General features: G+C 45.0%; 1 protein-coding gene across 1 annotated transcript; it reads right to left on the reverse strand.

The window, feature by feature from the left end:
• Positions 1-961: 961 nt before the first annotated feature.
• LOC311107813 (BCL-6 corepressor-like protein 1) lies at positions 962-16,446 on the reverse strand. Its single transcript, XM_084150370.1, has 12 exons — positions 16,150-16,446; positions 9,768-9,858; positions 7,008-9,638; positions 6,534-6,670; positions 5,942-6,399; positions 5,279-5,487; positions 4,751-5,017; positions 4,222-4,388; positions 3,858-4,003; positions 3,514-3,591; positions 3,098-3,260; positions 962-2,898 (listed from the first exon to the last, which is right to left on the reverse strand). The coding sequence occupies exons 1-12, from the start codon at positions 16,173-16,175 to the stop codon at positions 2,565-2,567; spliced, it is 4,707 nt and encodes a 1,568-aa protein (XP_084006496.1). The 5' UTR covers positions 16,176-16,446; the 3' UTR covers positions 962-2,564.
• Positions 16,447-16,867: the final 421 nt, after the last annotated feature.

Here is a 16,867-nt window from a genome sequence, read left to right on the forward strand (position 1 = left end):
AGTTCAGAGAACGTTAAGAAACAATGTTCTTCTGTGTTGAATTTCAGTACTTCAGTGTAACATTTCCTCATGGTTCTATTTAAAGCCATGTTCTCAAATTGTTCTGAGAACGTTAAAACTTTCCATAAGAAAACTTTAGTAATGTTTAGAGAATGTTCTAAGAATGTTATTTAAAAACATATACAGAGAATGTTCTAAGAATGTTATTTAAAAACATATACATTCCGTTCTCAGCGTCAACAAAATGGCCTCTATCCTGTTAAGTGTGTTCAGGTGTGTTGGTCGCGCCCAGAAATTCGCAACACCTGATTTTAATGAGCTCTTGTTTCCTTTGAAATGGGGTCTGTTTGAATAGAATAAAATGAACAGCTTTGTATGTGTAAAAAAACATTGCATGCTAGCTCCATCTTGGTGGCGCAGTGGACTAATTCCATGGATAGTGAACAGAAGATTATAGGTCTGAATCTCACTGATGCTGTGTTACAATAAAAAATATATGTTTCCATGAATAATGCCTAAGGAAATTAATTTCCATGTGACCTATCTCTGCTTGGAGTTAAAAAAAGTTAACCCAAAATAAGATAGCATTGTTATTAAAATCCTTATTGAAACATTCAGTGTAAGTTTTAAGGAAGTTATTAAAAAACCTCCAAATAACCTATAATTTCCATTCTCAGAGTGTTAATAAAACCTCCCAGGAAAACATTCAGGGAACCATAGTAAAATGTTCTCAGAACCTCCATGCAACCTAAAAATGAACATTCCCAGAACAGGTGACATTTTCACTTCCGTTCTCAGAACGTTTTAAAAAACGTTCAGTTTTACCGGTCAGGAAACGTATTGCTTCATTCCCAGAACCAATGGGAAACCAAAAACGTACGTTCCCACAACTTCCAAGGAAGTAAATGTGCTAGCTGGTTATGCTTTCAGAGGAGTAAAATGAATACCCCACAAACAATACTTCACAATCATGCTTTATTCTGGTTGATTTAATAAAAAATAATCAAATAAAAGGTTAACCTGTTTTAACAGCACTCACACAAGCAGTACATTATTGTCCTCTTCTCCAGACTAGATGTATTCCACTTTCTTCATCATAGGTTATTAAATTATACTCTTTCTTTACATTTCTGTCACCTCACCTTAATTAAATATAATTTATTGGTTTTAACTTCAAACAAAAACTTCATTGATTGTCAACACAAATTCTAGCTTAGCACCAGTACAATAAAACTGTACTTTTGCTTGTTAAAATACTGTTTGCAATAAGGGAAACAAAAATCTCAGGGAGGATAAAGGGATCCTTAATTATACATTTCAAATGAAGCACCAACCATACAAAGCAATTTTTCAAATATATTAATAACTATTAAATTAAGCACAAACAGTGTAAATAAAACACGCGCCACAAAGCACGTTGGAGTTGGTCTGTAACACAATGAGGACAGAGGAGGGATGAGCAAGGAGCAGTAAAAGGATACCTATCAAATCCCTTCCGTGAGTCAGTCTTATGCAGAAAAGGGAAGGTTAACCAGAGGACCTTGGACTCCACAGATACCTTGTGGCACTTCCTCTCAGTTACTGAAAGTCATCCACAGGATTGTATTCTCACTCCCATCATAGGGGAAGCAGGAAGAGTGAAGAAAACTACAGTGACACCTTTCCATCTGTTGAGATCTGTAAACAAGTATTCATTCTCAAGTTCAACTAAATTAATCCATGATCTGAGGGTAAGAAGCCTATAGGTAGGCCGCGGGTTAACACACCTAAGATACTTGGTGAAATCATGTGCACTGCAAAATGAAAGACAAAAGAATAGTCAAACAAATCTACTCAAAGTCAGAGTGCTGTGTGTTTGATTGATGAAATGGATCACTGTGGTTCTATGGTTCTGTTAGCTGGGCAGATGTGTGTGTGTGTGGCTGTGTCCGTGGTCTGTTCTCTGTGGGTCTCCCAGGTTAACGGAGGAACCATCTGGACCCAGGGCCTTCCTGACACTGTTAGCTATCCTGGCCCGGCCGTAAGCCTCTTAGCTGCACGCAAGAGTTCACCAAGATAAAAGCCTTGGATTATCTCCCACCCAAAAATATTCGCTTTCCCTCAGGAACTAACAAACTAAACCACACACAAAAAATCCTAAACATCATCCATCCCTTGCCACACGAATACATTACAACCAAATATTTTCACCCTGGTGGCAAGATATACATATATTACCATATACATATAGAATAATAAAAAAAGCGGTTTTCTGATTTTTTCTTGGATTCTGAAATATACCTACAGATTGGAACCTGAAAGCTGCCCTCCAGCACTGAGCACCCATCCACGACGTGGCGCTGCTGTGACCCCCATTTCTCCTCAATGTGGAGGTCCCAGGTCATTAGTGAGGTGTGTTCTTCCCAGTGGCGTGGCCAGAGTTTGGCCACAACTACCGTTACGACGGCGCCTCCAGACATTGTTTACTTTGATCTGCTGCTCGCGGGGAGGTTAGGTTGAGACACTGGGAACGTGTAGGGGAACAGTTTGGATGTGTGAGGGGCTGAGAGTGAGAGGAGGGTGGGCTACCGGCTGCAGGGCGTGGCTGTATCCGTCCTGTCCCCTTCCTCCTCCCCCTCCCCCTCCTGTAGGATGTGAATGGAGGAACCCAGCAGTCCCTGGAGCTCCGGTACACAGCGGACCAGCTCCACTGGCCCCTCCCCCTCCTCCCTGTCCTCCTCCTCTTCCTCCCCCTGAGGCTGTGCAGAGGCTGTGCTCACCTGGCTGACCGACACCTGCCTCCACAGCTCAGTCCGCGCCAGGCTCACCACCTCCAAGTGCGGGTACCGCGCCCCGAATATCCGGGACGACATCTTAAGCCGCTTCAGAACAGCCGTCAACAGGAACCAATTGCAAAAGCTGTCAGGGACAAACACATGGTTGATATTAGAACTAGCTGAGCCTATCCAACAAGAGCGGTTGCAAGAATTTCAAAAGGTGCTTCTGGTTTTAAAATGACAAGCAGAAACAAAAGCACTAGAATATGGGTGGAAAAGCTGGGACTGTGTGTGTGAATGAGTGTGTTGACAGGTGATTTTCTGCTTTGGTGTTGACTCACCCCTGGGTTAACGACACTTGGACATGGTAGCAGGGTAAGAGGGGCTCAGAGGAAAATTCAAACAGGAGACAGTCCCTATCGGAGTCTCTCTCCTTCCTCAAGTCTCTCTCCTCCTCCTCCCGCTGCGAGAGCAGGAAGTCCCAGCATGCCTCCTGGCCAGTCTCTGAAAAAACATTTAGTGAAGTAAGCTCAGGATGGCCGGGAGAACTCGCTTCACCTTTGTTCTGAGGACTAAACGCCTCTTGTTTGACCATGGGCTTAAGGCTCCCCTAGTGGACTGTTCTGTTCCTAACAACCACACTATGCATTCTAATCATGACATATACAAGTCATAACACTGATAACAGTGGATACATGGCAGTGGATGCAGAGGTCAATGGTGAGGAAAATAAACCAATCAAACTAAGGTTTCTTACCAAACACAGAGCTGCTGTAGAAGTCCCATGGCAGACTGGGGTCCTGGTCACTTCTCCCCTCCAGGTCTGTGAAGTATTCTGAAACAAAGCACATCCAGGGTCAGATTTAAAACGCCACCAAACACTACCCTGTGACTTTCTGAACAGGACAGACTGATCAATACTAATGTTTTCTGGTGTAAAGCAGGAAACATCAAACAGCATCAGGCACTGATATGAATGACAATAAGATCAACAAAATGAGCAATCCTCCAATGACAATGCTAGTGACCTGTGACAATGGACAACGTTGCGTGATGTCTGTCACAGAGGTCAAAGGTGAAGGAGATGACAGGTTAGAGTACCTTTGAGGAAGGTCTTCATGCTGGGGCTCTGGGCCAGTTTGACCACTGTCTGTCCAGAGTAGGTGGTCAGGGTGGGGTCTGCCCCGTGGTTCAGCAGCATCCACACCACAGGCAGGTTATCACTGGCTACTGCGTCATGGATGGGCCTGACAAAATACAATAGCACAAATGTGTTACTTTTCACTTCTTCCACTAACATACATTTCAACGGATCTCATTTAAGCCAAGCTTGAATGTTATATTTTATGCAACAGCCCAGAAAGCGATTTATTGCAGGCATAACCCTTCAACTCAGGAGTGTATGGCAAACAATATCATTAAGTCTGAGCTCTCATTAAGTGTTCAGTAGTGCTTAGAAGCCCACCGTGTTCCGTCCTGGGCGCTGCAGTTGACGTCGGCACCGTACTTCAGCAGCACCTGGACGATATGGCTCCAGCCTCGAGAGCACGCCTCATGGAGAGCCGTGTAACCTGCGTTGTCACGCCGATTGACCTCCCGCACATCCTTCTCCAGACAGTAGTGCACCACGTCCTGCAGCAGGGATGGACAGACAGCAGGGGTTTAACACCATACACCAAAACAAATAGAACAAAAACATCACTTGAACTTTTCCTACTAGCCATGACTTTGCTGATAACTACTTTAATGAGGAAACATTTAGCTACTTAGCTATCTTAAGATGAATGCATTAACTGTAAGTCGCTCTGGATAAGAGGGTCTGCTAAATGACTAAAATGTAAATGTAATGTCATTCATGTTTGATAAACTGAAACATCTGTTTGGGGTTAGGGTCTGGTATGGGGTATGGGGCCCACCACACCTGAGTAATGGCAGGGGGAAAAGCGCTGAGTATGAATGCAGGAAGGTGATTGGGTGGAGCAGTAGAGCAGTACCTGGTAGCCCAATCGGGCAGCTCTTTGTAGCAGAGTCTCCCCGGCATTCTTGTTGACAATGAGCCGGCGAACCTCTGGAGGAACAGGTCTGCTAGGGGGAGACTCTGGTGCCCCTCCCCTCCCTGAGGTCCCCTTCTTACTGGCTGGAGGGGAGGTCGGGCCCTTAGGGGTGGCCAGGAGGCCTGCTGGTTTCTTAGCGCTGGGGCTGTCGTCATTCGTTACCACAGAGGCAGGGCGCTTGGCCAAGCTGGAACGTTTGGTCTTGAGCTGCATGATTTTTTTTTTTAGAAATGCAGGGTAATGAGAAAGTCATGTGTGACGGAGTGTGACAGCAAGGACAAATGGCCTCACACCCTGCGCTGGAGGATATCAGCTGCCAGAGCACAAAAACAATTAAGACGTTGTAGTACAGATTTGCGCCATAAGGGGGCATCATGGCACACTGTATCTCACAACAAGGATCTGTTTGACAGGAAACAGAAACTCCAGATCTATGGCCTCTGCGATGGATGCTGCTAAACTTCCTACCTTCTTGGGCTCGTCTGTGTCACTCAAGTGCTTGCTCTTGAACTTCCTCTTCCCAGAGGGCTTGTCGCTGGGCTCTGGGGAGGCCCCTCTCTCTGGGCGCCGCACTGACCCTGAGCGGGTGAACGATGGCCTTCTGTGACCAGGCTCTGGGCTGGTGCCACGGCAGGTCAGAGTGGCACTGAGGCGTGGGTACATGCCAGTCCTCAAATCTAGCGCAACACAGAAAATATTTACTCAACGGTTATAAGCAGTGTGTTGGGTGTTATTTAAATGTTGTTGTGTTCTCATGCTGGTGAGGAACACCAGCTGTGTACAGACAAGCTCATATGAAGCTACAAGATTTGTTTGGGAAGACTTCTTGTATAATCTTCACACGTTTGGTAGTGGATGGCAGCTAGAGGCTAGGCCCATCACAGTAAACATGCCTTCCATCTCTGCTGAAGTGTGCCATCCAAAATAAAGGGTGGATTAATGGCACATATATGGATGTTTTCACATAATAAACTACAAATAGAGGGAAGCTACTGCATTCAAAATCAGTTATACTGTATACAGTTATATTCAGTCATTCAACTCTACCCAACTTTGCACTGTGTAAGCACCACATCCAAACAAACCTTCAACTGCACTGTCTTTTAATTTTAATATCCAGGTGAACAGTACCTGATCCAGATCGAGTGCCCTGCCTGGTGGGGACAGATCTCTCCTCCCCCTCTCCATCCTTGTCCTTCGCCGTGATATACTCCCCATTCTGGTACTTCCTGTTCCGGCAGCGGTTCCGTTTCTTGCGTTTCAGGGTGTCTCCCTCAGTGCTGGGGGCGGGCCTGGCCTTGCACTGGTCAGCCTTCTCAGGCAGGGGGTTGGTGCGCGGTCTGCCCCTGGGCCGGCGGGCAGGCTGGGGGGGAGGGTATATAGGGGGGGGAGGAGGAGTTGGGGGAGGTGGAGGAGAGGGAGTAGCGAAGCCCCAGTCGTCCAGCCGAGCCTCATCAGCCCTCCGTCGGCCCCTCCTCAGCCTGGGGGTGGAGCTCTCTGAGGACACTGGCTCCTTACTGGGTCTGCCAGGGCTGCTGAGGGAGACTGGAGTCTCACATCTCTGGGGACTGGGGAGAGGACTGCTCCCGCTACCTGTGGAACCCACGTCAAAAACAGACTCACTCAAAAACAAAGTGGACAGAGGAATCATAATGAAGGATTTCTGATTAGATGGCTGACGTAGTATGTGGAGTTCTATTCTAGACTATCATAAGAGACAGACCTACCTGGTTTGTTGTGAGCAGCCTGCTTGTTATCAGTGGGGCTGCTCTTCTCCCTGCGAGTGTTCTCCCCCTCCTCCCTGTGTGGGGATGGTTCCGCCAGCGACAGACTGTGCTCCAGTACAGGTGCACATGGTTTCTTTTGTGGCAACACACAAGGGACAGAGTGAGAGCACTAAATGGGCCATTCAGGTAATTGATCATAAAGCTTTGATGGTGATGGAGAGCATACGGAGAAACAGTATACTTGAATCATAATGCAATAATACAGACAGGTATGTTTTGATGGGTGGTTGATATTTCACATATTTTTCATTATGCTTCGTTATAAATGCAGACAAGAGTCAAGTGTGTGAATGTAGTATTTTTCTTTCTTTGTTCAACCAACAAAAGCGAATAATGCCATTGTGCACAACACATAAAGCAACTCATCTAAATGGAATTCTAAATATGACAACAGCAGAATAACAACTTACCTTTTTGGGACTTGGTTCTTTCTTAACTGGAGTGGTTTCCTGGTCTTGCTTTTTCTTCACTGGCGCAGCAGCCTTCTTTGAATGGTCCGGTGATGCCTTCTCCTTTGCTGGCTTCCTTGGACTAGGGGGCTTCTTCTGTTTGGTGAAGGCAGCTGTAGCTTTGGTGGGGGACTCCTCTTTAGTTCCATTCGTCTTCTTCTCCACCTCAGCTACCCCTGCACACTGGCCAGTGAGGATGGATAGGGCAATCCCCTCCAATTTAGCATGGGGAGCGAGACCAGCAGGGGCCGTTCCTCCCTCCAACTCCTTGGCCAATTTGCTGTCCATCCTGTTTCTGTTAGCTGAACCACTGCTTCCAATGGCATGGGTGTGGCTGGTGCTGTTTGCAGAGACCTGTATCTCTTTGACACCTGCCTGCTCCCCCAGTTTAACATGTTTCTCAGTGCTCTTTTCTTGGGACTCAGAGACACTTGTTTTCTCAAGTTTGTTCATAACTTGTGTGGAATCCCCTTGAAAGGAAAGTGTCTCTTTGTTCTCCACAGATCTGATAGGTGGGCATCCAAAAGCAGCAGTCTGATGTAACAATGTGTCCTGGCCCATAGTGTGGGAGCTCACCACTTCAGGCTTTCTGCATGCCACAGGTGATAGATGGCAGTATCCCTCACCGGTCAATGCAGTGGTCTCTAGAGCTTTCTGCTTCACTATGGACTCAAGGTTGGACAGGGGGGACTTGGTTCTGTCCCACTTTTCGGCTTCCATTCTGGACTGGCTTTGATGGGCACTCTGAAATGTGGGACCATCTGAACCTGTGTCCCTCTTGACCTTGGGAGTCCCTTGAATTACCTTTCTCTGAACAGAAGCACCTTGGTGAGGAAGAAGTGCTGGTCGCTGCCATAACGGCTTGAGGACAGTGAGGGAGTATGGGATTGCTGCTTTGACACTTCCAGATTTCTGATGAGAGTGTGAGTTGGCAGAGCCGGGCAGAGCTGTGGCAAAAGCCCCCTTAGAGGGACAGCTTTGTGTTACAGCTGGGCTGGTACTGTTAGGGTGCTTGATACCATATACGTGCTGGTTTCCCTTCGCCATGAAAGATGCCTTCTTTCCCCTTGAGGCCAGGTGTTCCCCTTGGTCAATGATAGAGATAGTCTCCTGTCTAGCAAAAGTCTGGAACTCATCCTCAAAGGACCCCTTCCCATCTTTGCTACGCAGGGTGGAAGCAAGTATGGGGCTGGCCACACCTACATAGGTTCCTGGGAGGTTATTAATGGGGCCTTGAGAGGAACCTTTGACCCAGGATGAGTTGGTTTCCAAACTGTGATGAGTTAGGGGCCTACTGGTCTGCTTTAGAGCCCCATTTCGGTGGGTGTTGGGTAGGATGGGGTATGGTGCGGCAGAGCCATACGTGGCAGTATGGGGCCTCTTTGGATGGAGGGCAACTTTCTGACGTGCCTCATTAAGGAGATGCTCTGTGGTGGCAACCGTGTTTGGAGGGTCTTTGACCGTTTTTGGACGCTTCGACTTGGCCGACAGGTCGAGGGGCACGTCCCTTGCTTCAGTCGGGCAAGCAACCGCATGGTCCTCAGCAGCAGATGGAGCCTTCAGTTTTAGAAAGCCTACGGATGTCTTGTCTGAACTGCGGTGCGTAAGGTCTTTCTCCACATGGTTCAGCAGCCTGCCCTGAGTGGTGATGCTGGCCAGTGCAGGGCCACAGCAGATGGCAGCAGAGGGAGACAACGTGAAGCGGGTTGGTAGGGCAGAGCCTAATGCTGGGTGCTGTATTGGGAGCGCGATAGTGGGAGAGGCCACCACTGAGGCGATGGTGGATTTATGCTCCCTTCCAGCTTTGGAGCTCTTGCTACTGGACGTCGAGTTACATTTGAGTTTGGGTGTTGAGTTGGGTGTTTTCTTTTGAGGTGCTGGACATCGACCCACTGAGAAGTGATATGGATAAGTCTGCAGCAGTGGTGCCACACCAGCATCTGCGCTTTGTGGTTGACTCCCCTTCTGAAACTGGCTGGCTGTGGCTTCTCTCAATGCTGCGATCTGACCCAATGCGGGTGGAAGAGTGATTTTGCAGAGTGGAGATGAAAAGTTAGTGGAGGGAAGAAAAGTAACAGGCTGGCCTGGTTTAAACAGAGTTGAGCATTGAAACCCAGCGGGAAGACTAATCACTGACTGGGTCTGAGTATGTGGTTTCTTATTGGACGTCACACTACTGTGGCTTGTGTTAACTGGGTCCTCAGGTCTGTTCTTTGTACCACACGGCCACTGATGTGTGGGAAAGACCCCAGGACCATCAGCCTTGGGTTTGGGGACCTCTGACCTCTTGTCTGTTCTCTTGTCAGAGCTAATGAGGGGAAGGCCTGACGTTGGAGCATTGTTGTGTTCTTGAGGGGGAGAGACCACTGGGCAATGGTTGAAGTTGCTAGGGTCTGAACAGACGTTGACCGGCATTTTACAGTCTGTTGCTGTGGTGGTCTTGTTTTGCTGACTGAGGGACACATCTCCTCTGAGCTTCGGGGGCAGCGTCTGAGAGGGATTCCCCACCATGCTCGCAAATGCTTTAATCGGAGCACCGATCTCTCTGCTCACTGTGCCTCCATCCCCTACATTCATTGGAGTGGGATCCACCTAGATAACAAGAAAAAGTTACATTAAGCCTATGTTCACTGCTCATGTAAATATCTCCCAGGTAAAGCACCATAGCATCATCTGTGAAGCTGACAGTTCACTCAGTCAGTGTTCAGGCACAAAAATTACCTGCATATGTGTTTCTTTAACACAGCATTCTTTAGGTGTACCTGACCTCAGGTCTGCAGCAATGGGGTCTTCCTCTGTATAGGACGCTATGCTGTTGAATAAACAGATAGAAGACTTAGTATGATCTTTAACATAAAACAAAGTTCTGACTGCATTTACTTTTTCGATAATGTAAAATGTTCTGAAAAACACAGTTGTTCTAAAAAAGAGACAATTGCACATATATTGCATTTATTATTTCCACTTTTACCAGCCGGCTACAACCCGGTACTCTACCCTGCACCTTTGAGACTGCTGCCCTATGTACATAGTCATTGAACACTGGTCATTTTAATAATGTTTACATACTGTTTTACCCACTTCATATGTATATACTGTATTGTAGTCAAGGCTCATTCTATATAATTACTGCTGTACTCACCTTTCCTATTCATATACTGTCTATACACACCATTACACTACATGTTAATGTTTGTAAATTGTACAGTATTTTGTCTGTAATGTCTTCTTTGTTATATGTCGGACCCCAGTAAGACTAGCTGTTGCCATTGGCGTCAGCTAATAGAGATCCTAATAAATCAAATCCAAATTATATACACACACATACACACTGTTCATACATACATACAGACATACAGTACCAGTCAAAAGTTTGGACACACCTACTCATTCAAGGGTTTTTCTTTATATGTACTATTTTCTGCATTGTAGAATAATAGTGAAGACATCAAAACAATGAAATAACACTTATGGAATCATGTAGTAACCAAAAAAGTGTTAAACAAATCAAAATATATTTTATATTTGAGATTATTCAAATAGCCACCCTTTGCCTTGATGACAGCTTGCACACTCTTGGCATTCTCTCAACCAGCTTCACCTGGAATGCTTTTCCAACAGTCTTGAAGAAGTTCCCACATATGATGAGCACTTGTTGGCTGCATTTCCTACACTCTGCCGTCCAAATCATCCAAAACAATCTCAATTGGGTTAAGGTCGGGGGATTGTGGAGGCCAGGTCATCTAATGCAGCACTCAATCATTCTCCTTCTTGGTGAAATAGCCCTTACACAGCCTGGAGGTGTGTTGGGTCAATGTCCTGTTGAAAAACAAATGATAGTCCCACTAAACCCAAACCAGATGGGATGGCGTATCGCTGCAGAATGCTGTGGTAGTCATGCTGGTTAAGTGTGCCTTGAATTATAAATAAATCACAGACAGTGTCACCAGCAAAGCACTACACATGCGGAGATCGTCCGTTCACCCACACCGCGTCTCACAAAGACACGGCGGTTGGAACCAAAAATCTCAAATTTGGACTCATCAGACTAAGGGACAGATTTCCACCGGTCTAATGTCCATTGCTCATGTTTCTTGGCCCAAGCAGGTCTCTTCTTCTTATTGGTGTCCTTTAGTAGTGGTTTCTTTGCAGCAATTCAACCATGAAGGCCTGATTCACGCAGTCTCCTCTGAACAATTGATGTTGAGATGTGTCTGTTACTTGAACTCTGTGAAGCATTTATTTGGGCTGCAATTTCTGAGGCTGGTAACTCTAATGAATGTGTCCTCTGCAGCAGAGGTAACTCTGGGTCTTCCTTTCCTGTGGCGGTCCTCATGAGAGCCAGTTTCATCATAGCGCTTGATGGTTTTTGCGACTGCACTTGAAGAAACTTTCAAAGTTCTTGAAATGTTCCGTATTGACTGACCTTCATGTCTTAAAGTAATGATGGACTGTCGTTTCTGTTTGCTGCTTATTTGAGCAGTTCTTGCCATAATATGGACTTGGTCTTTTACCAAATAGGGCTGTCTTCTGTATACACCCCTACCTTGTCACAACACAACTGATTGGCTCAAACGCAAGAAGGAAATAAATTAAAAAGGCACACATGTTAATTGAAATGCATTCCAGGTGACTACCTCATGAAGCTGGTTGAGAGAATGCCAAGAGAGTGCAAAGCTGTCATCAAGGCAAAGTGTGGCTATTTGAAGAATCTCAAATATAAAATATATTTTGATTTGTTTAACAGTTTTTTGGTTACTACATGATTCCATATGTGTTATTTCATTGTTTTGATGTCTTCACTATTATTCTACAATGTAAAACATTTTAAAAATAAAGAAAAACCTTACTGAATGAGTAGGTGTGTCAATTTTGACTGGTAGTGTACATACATACATACATACATTTAATTTACATCATTTAGCAGACGCTCTTATCCAGAGCGACTTACAAATTGGTGCATTCAACTTATGATACATACATACACTACATGACCTAAAGTATGTGGACACCTGCTTGTCGAACATCTCGTTCCAAAAAAAATGGGCATTAATATGGAGTTGGTCCCCCCCTTTGCTGCTGTAACAGCCTCCACTCTTCTGGAAAGTATTTCCACTAGATTTTGGAACATTGCTGCGGGGACTTGCTTCCATTCAGCCAGAAGAGCATTAGTGAGGTTGGGCACTGATGTTGGGCGATTAGGCCTGGCTCGCAGTCGGCGTTCCAATTCATCCCAAAGCCCAAAGATGTTCGTTGGGGTTGAGGTCAGGGCTCTGTGCAGGCCAGTCAAGTTCTTCCACACCGATCTCGACAAACCATTTCTGTATGGACCTTGCTTTGTGCACGGGGGCATTGTCATGCTGAAACAGGAAAGGGCCTTCCCCAAACTGTTGACACAAAGTTGGATGCACAGAATCGTCTAGAATGTCATTGTATTGCTGTAGCGTTAAGATTTCCCTTCACTGGAACTAAGGGGCCTAGCCCGAACCATGAAAAACAGCCCCAGACCGTTATTTCTCCTCCACCAAACTTTACAGTTGGCACTATGCATTGGGGCAGGTAGCGTTCTCCTGGCGTCCTCCAAATCCAGATTCGTCCATCGGACATTCATCACTCCAGAGAACGCGTTTTCACTGCTCCAGAGTCCAATGGCGGCGAGCTTTACACCACTCCAGCCGATGCTTGGCATTGGCATGGTGATCTTGGGCTTATGTGCGGCTGCTCAGCCATGGAAACCCATTTCATGAAGCTCCAGACGAACAGTTATTGTGCTGACGTTGCTTCCAGAGGCAGTTTGGAACTCGGTACTGAGTGTTGCAACCGAGGACAGACGATTTTTTACACACTACGTGCTTCAGCACTGGGCAGTCCCCTTCTGTGAGCTTGTGTGGCCTACCACTTCGCGGCTGAACTGTTGTTGCTCCTAGACGTTTCCACTTCACAATAACAGCATTTACAGTTGACCAGGGGCAGCTCTAGCAGGGCAGATATTTTACGAACTGACTTGTTAGAAAGGTGGCATCCTATGAAGGTGCCACATTGAAAGTCACTGAGCTCTTCAGTAAGGCCATTCTACTGCCAATGTTTGCATGGCTGTGTGCTGGATTTTATATACCTGTCAGCAACGGGTGTGGCTGAAATAGCCGAATCCACTAATTTGAAGGGGTGTCCACATACATTTCTATATATAGTGTCTATATATTTGTATTCCGGACTCTGACATTGCTCACTCTGACATTGGCTCAATACACCCGAAACTGGTCAAATGCCTCCTTCTTAGGTCATGAGTCTTGCCATAGAAGAGGTTAGCAAAATATCAGTCACCTTGTCGTGTTACAGAACCGATTAGCCAGCCTACTGCTAACGCTACTATACATTCCTAAAAGTAGCATTAATTCATGTTAAGTTGGCACATTTAGGATAAACATAATCGTTTAGTGATTTTTAAACGTTTTTTATTGAGAAATTGTTTGATCGTTTTCTGTGTGTAAGAGAAGCTTGATGACGCGAGACGTCACACTGTCCTCAGTGACAAGATCCAGGAAGGTAAATTGATTGTTGAAGTAAAACATTGACATTATATTACTTTATATTTTATATTGTTTTTTCTTTGTTATGTTATATTCATATTATCAAGAAATATCCAATATTGGTACAAGGCATATTTGCCAATAACTTTCACTTACTCAATATGTATATTTTGTAATTTAACTATGAGTAGGCCTATTTGCATGGACATAATGATACTAACATAGGAGTTATTGCTTTTTCCCTTTTCACCAAGGGAAATTGTCACATATTGCTTGATAGATGGAAACCATATTTTATGACCTCTCTCACAGTTCTCCTTTACTGTTGCATGGATGGACGTGGTCAGTGCTGACCAAGCCATGCACGCTGCAGCAGAGTGGACTGGCTGAGACCACGGAGAGAAGTAGAAACATGGTAGGCATGGTAATGGTTTCCTCACCACCCTTAATGATACATCATTCTGAACTCCCTCTCTACCAAACTCATTCATGCGGCCTTAACCCTCAGCTCATTTCCAGCTCATGTTAGAGATCAATCTGAGGGGCAAGGAGAACCTGAGAGATGATGCCATATAATGTAATTCAAATTCTTAATCTTAACTACATATACTCTATTATTCAAGAATGAATTCTAAAGTTGGTATATCTCAAAGCACCGGGAGTAAAGAAGCCTCAAAATACAAATCTAGCTTCTGTTTCCCTTCGCCTTGAGCCCTTGACCATGATGCCCAAATTCCAAAGCAAAGAGAGCAATTAGCAGTGACATGTAATCAGACAGACATTTAAGTCATTTAGCAGACGCTCTTATCCAGAGCGACATACAGTTAGTGAGTGCATAAATTTTCATACTTTCATACAGACAGGCCAGGAGACTAAGTATCATATGCATGCACAATAATTTGAATCTTCCAGTAACGTTATTCCTAAAGAATGGCAACTTCATGAATATATCTGACCGAAAGCAATAATTTAAAAGCTTTCAGACATCCACCCTACACACGTCAACACACCCTACGAGGAAAGGTGAGGCAGCCACCCCACCCTACAATAAATGGGATGACTACAAATGGGTCCGGTATAACTATCCCCCAGCAAATATCAGAGGAATGTACCGGGTGTTGAGATCATTGTAGTTGGCGAAACATACCCGTACCGGAAAACGTGAGTGACAGCCCAGGTAGGCTGCATCTCTCCGCTGAAATCGTTAAACATGGGCTGAATATAGTTGCAAGCATCTATAACTGAATATGAGAGGCGTTTGCATTCATTATCGCATAACCTCATGTTGCTACTTGCTTATACTGCTAGTTTGTCTTTGTGCTGCAGATACGCCGTCTCCTCCGATGAGTAGCCCATTGGAATGCTAGGATGTATTTGAGAAACATATTTTGGTTTTAATTTCTCATGCTGTCAGTCTGCACACCATGCTGGCAAAACAAAGTCACACCAGTCCCAACTATAATGACGTGGTTATCCCATAGAGTAATTCGGCTACGTCTAAATAAGAATAAAATAATCTCCCTCTGACTCGAGATGACTTGATCTCCCTCTGACTCGAGATGACTTGTCCGCCTGGTCAACTGACTGCGCAGCCCGGAGCACACATGCACAAAAGAGACGCATCCGAGTGTCAAATCTAAGCATTTGAAAATGCAGAAAATAGTCGACGAGCGGGGTCGTTTTATTCCACTATTTCAACTAATTGAGAAATTGGTTTAATCTCTATAAAACCAACATATTCATGCTAAAACTCCGGGCATCCCACTTGCCCATAGAGCTAGCGAGCAGTAGTATGATAATCGGTAAGGACGATACTATTGCCTCTCAGGTGATCAGTATGTCCAAGACAGACTACACATGATCAAAATGGAACCAAATTTACCCTTGATTTTTGAAGCGAGAATGATGCGATAGCACCCAGCACAATAGCCTACAATGCATCCATTTCCAATATCTAGAACGAAACGACTGACACGAGAATTTCCTTTGCCCTATCAAATACTTACATCGTCCATCCGCACTTGCACGATACATGCATTATGTGCCCAACAACCGTCACATAATGAAGCCAACATAAATCAACAACCAAATATCGCGGAATAAACATTCCAAACTCCAATGACTATATTATTTAATCAATCCATAAACCACGAGTTACTGTCCATGACGTATTTTACTGATAAATAACATGACTGAAGAAACGATGAAATGATATAACGTTGGACTGTATTGCATAGACTAATATTGATTGTATGAGGGATATATTACACTTTAACTGTTTCCTAAGCTCATTTTCGTATGAAAAGTATTTCAGAACTAACAGAGGGTAGGGCAACAATTTACAAATAACTTGTAGTTGGCTACTGTAACGTGCACCATACACAATAAGGAAAACAAAACGTAACTCATGTTCAAAATACCACGAACAATTTTCAGATCCCTGCGCAGCAAAGTCTCCGCAAAGCCAGTATTGGTCTGCATTACACAGTGCTAAGCATGTTTAGACAGGCTACTGTATTTATCTCCAGCCGTGCGACACAAAATGTTGATTTGACTCTTTCATCAGCCCTTACCGAACCGCTTCTGTGTTCAAAGACATGCAAGAGTCCGACCCGAACCGAGTCTTCTCGTCCCTGATACTGAATAATTCGAAAGGTAATTAGCAAGCAAGATAACGATGTCAAATGGCACAAACAATTACAAACCCGTTCGCCCAGGGTATAAATTAACAGTATGTGTCACGGCTCCAGCGAGAATCAAGTCTTCCGTTCTTGTCGGTTGCTGTTCACTAATCTCGACGGTTTTCGGTTCTGAAAGTCAGGGGGGGTTCGTCAAGACAGTCCGTACAGTATCTCGGTCTACGGTCTGGTGGGAGAGAGGCAAGAAGGTGGACTGATAGTCTGGGACTTGTAGTGTTTGGCTACCCACGCCCAAACGATACAAATCATGCAGTGGGAGGAGTAAGGACTGCAGGTACCAGCATGCAACGCAGTACACCAGCCGCTCAAGGGGAAAGGGGGATCGCAACGGTGCGCTAAACTGAAAAAGCTTACCGAATTAACAAAGTGAAAATTGACATTTTCATCATAAAGACACAGAGTTATATTGAATGAATGCACAAATAACAATAATATATAATCCAATAAATGGAAGTACCCCTGCGGATGATAGCTGCATTATGGACTAAAGCAGGCCAACAAAAAAGAGTGAGAGAGGTTTTAGTTCTAGAGCAGCGAATTAACACGAGGGACCAAGATCCTGGCTGGTCTGTGAAGGGAAAATACTCATATT

The sequence above is a fragment of the Coregonus lavaretus genome (assembly GCF_964263955.1).
Source record: "Coregonus lavaretus genome assembly, chromosome: 32".
Taxonomy (NCBI): domain Eukaryota; kingdom Metazoa; phylum Chordata; class Actinopteri; order Salmoniformes; family Salmonidae; genus Coregonus; species Coregonus lavaretus.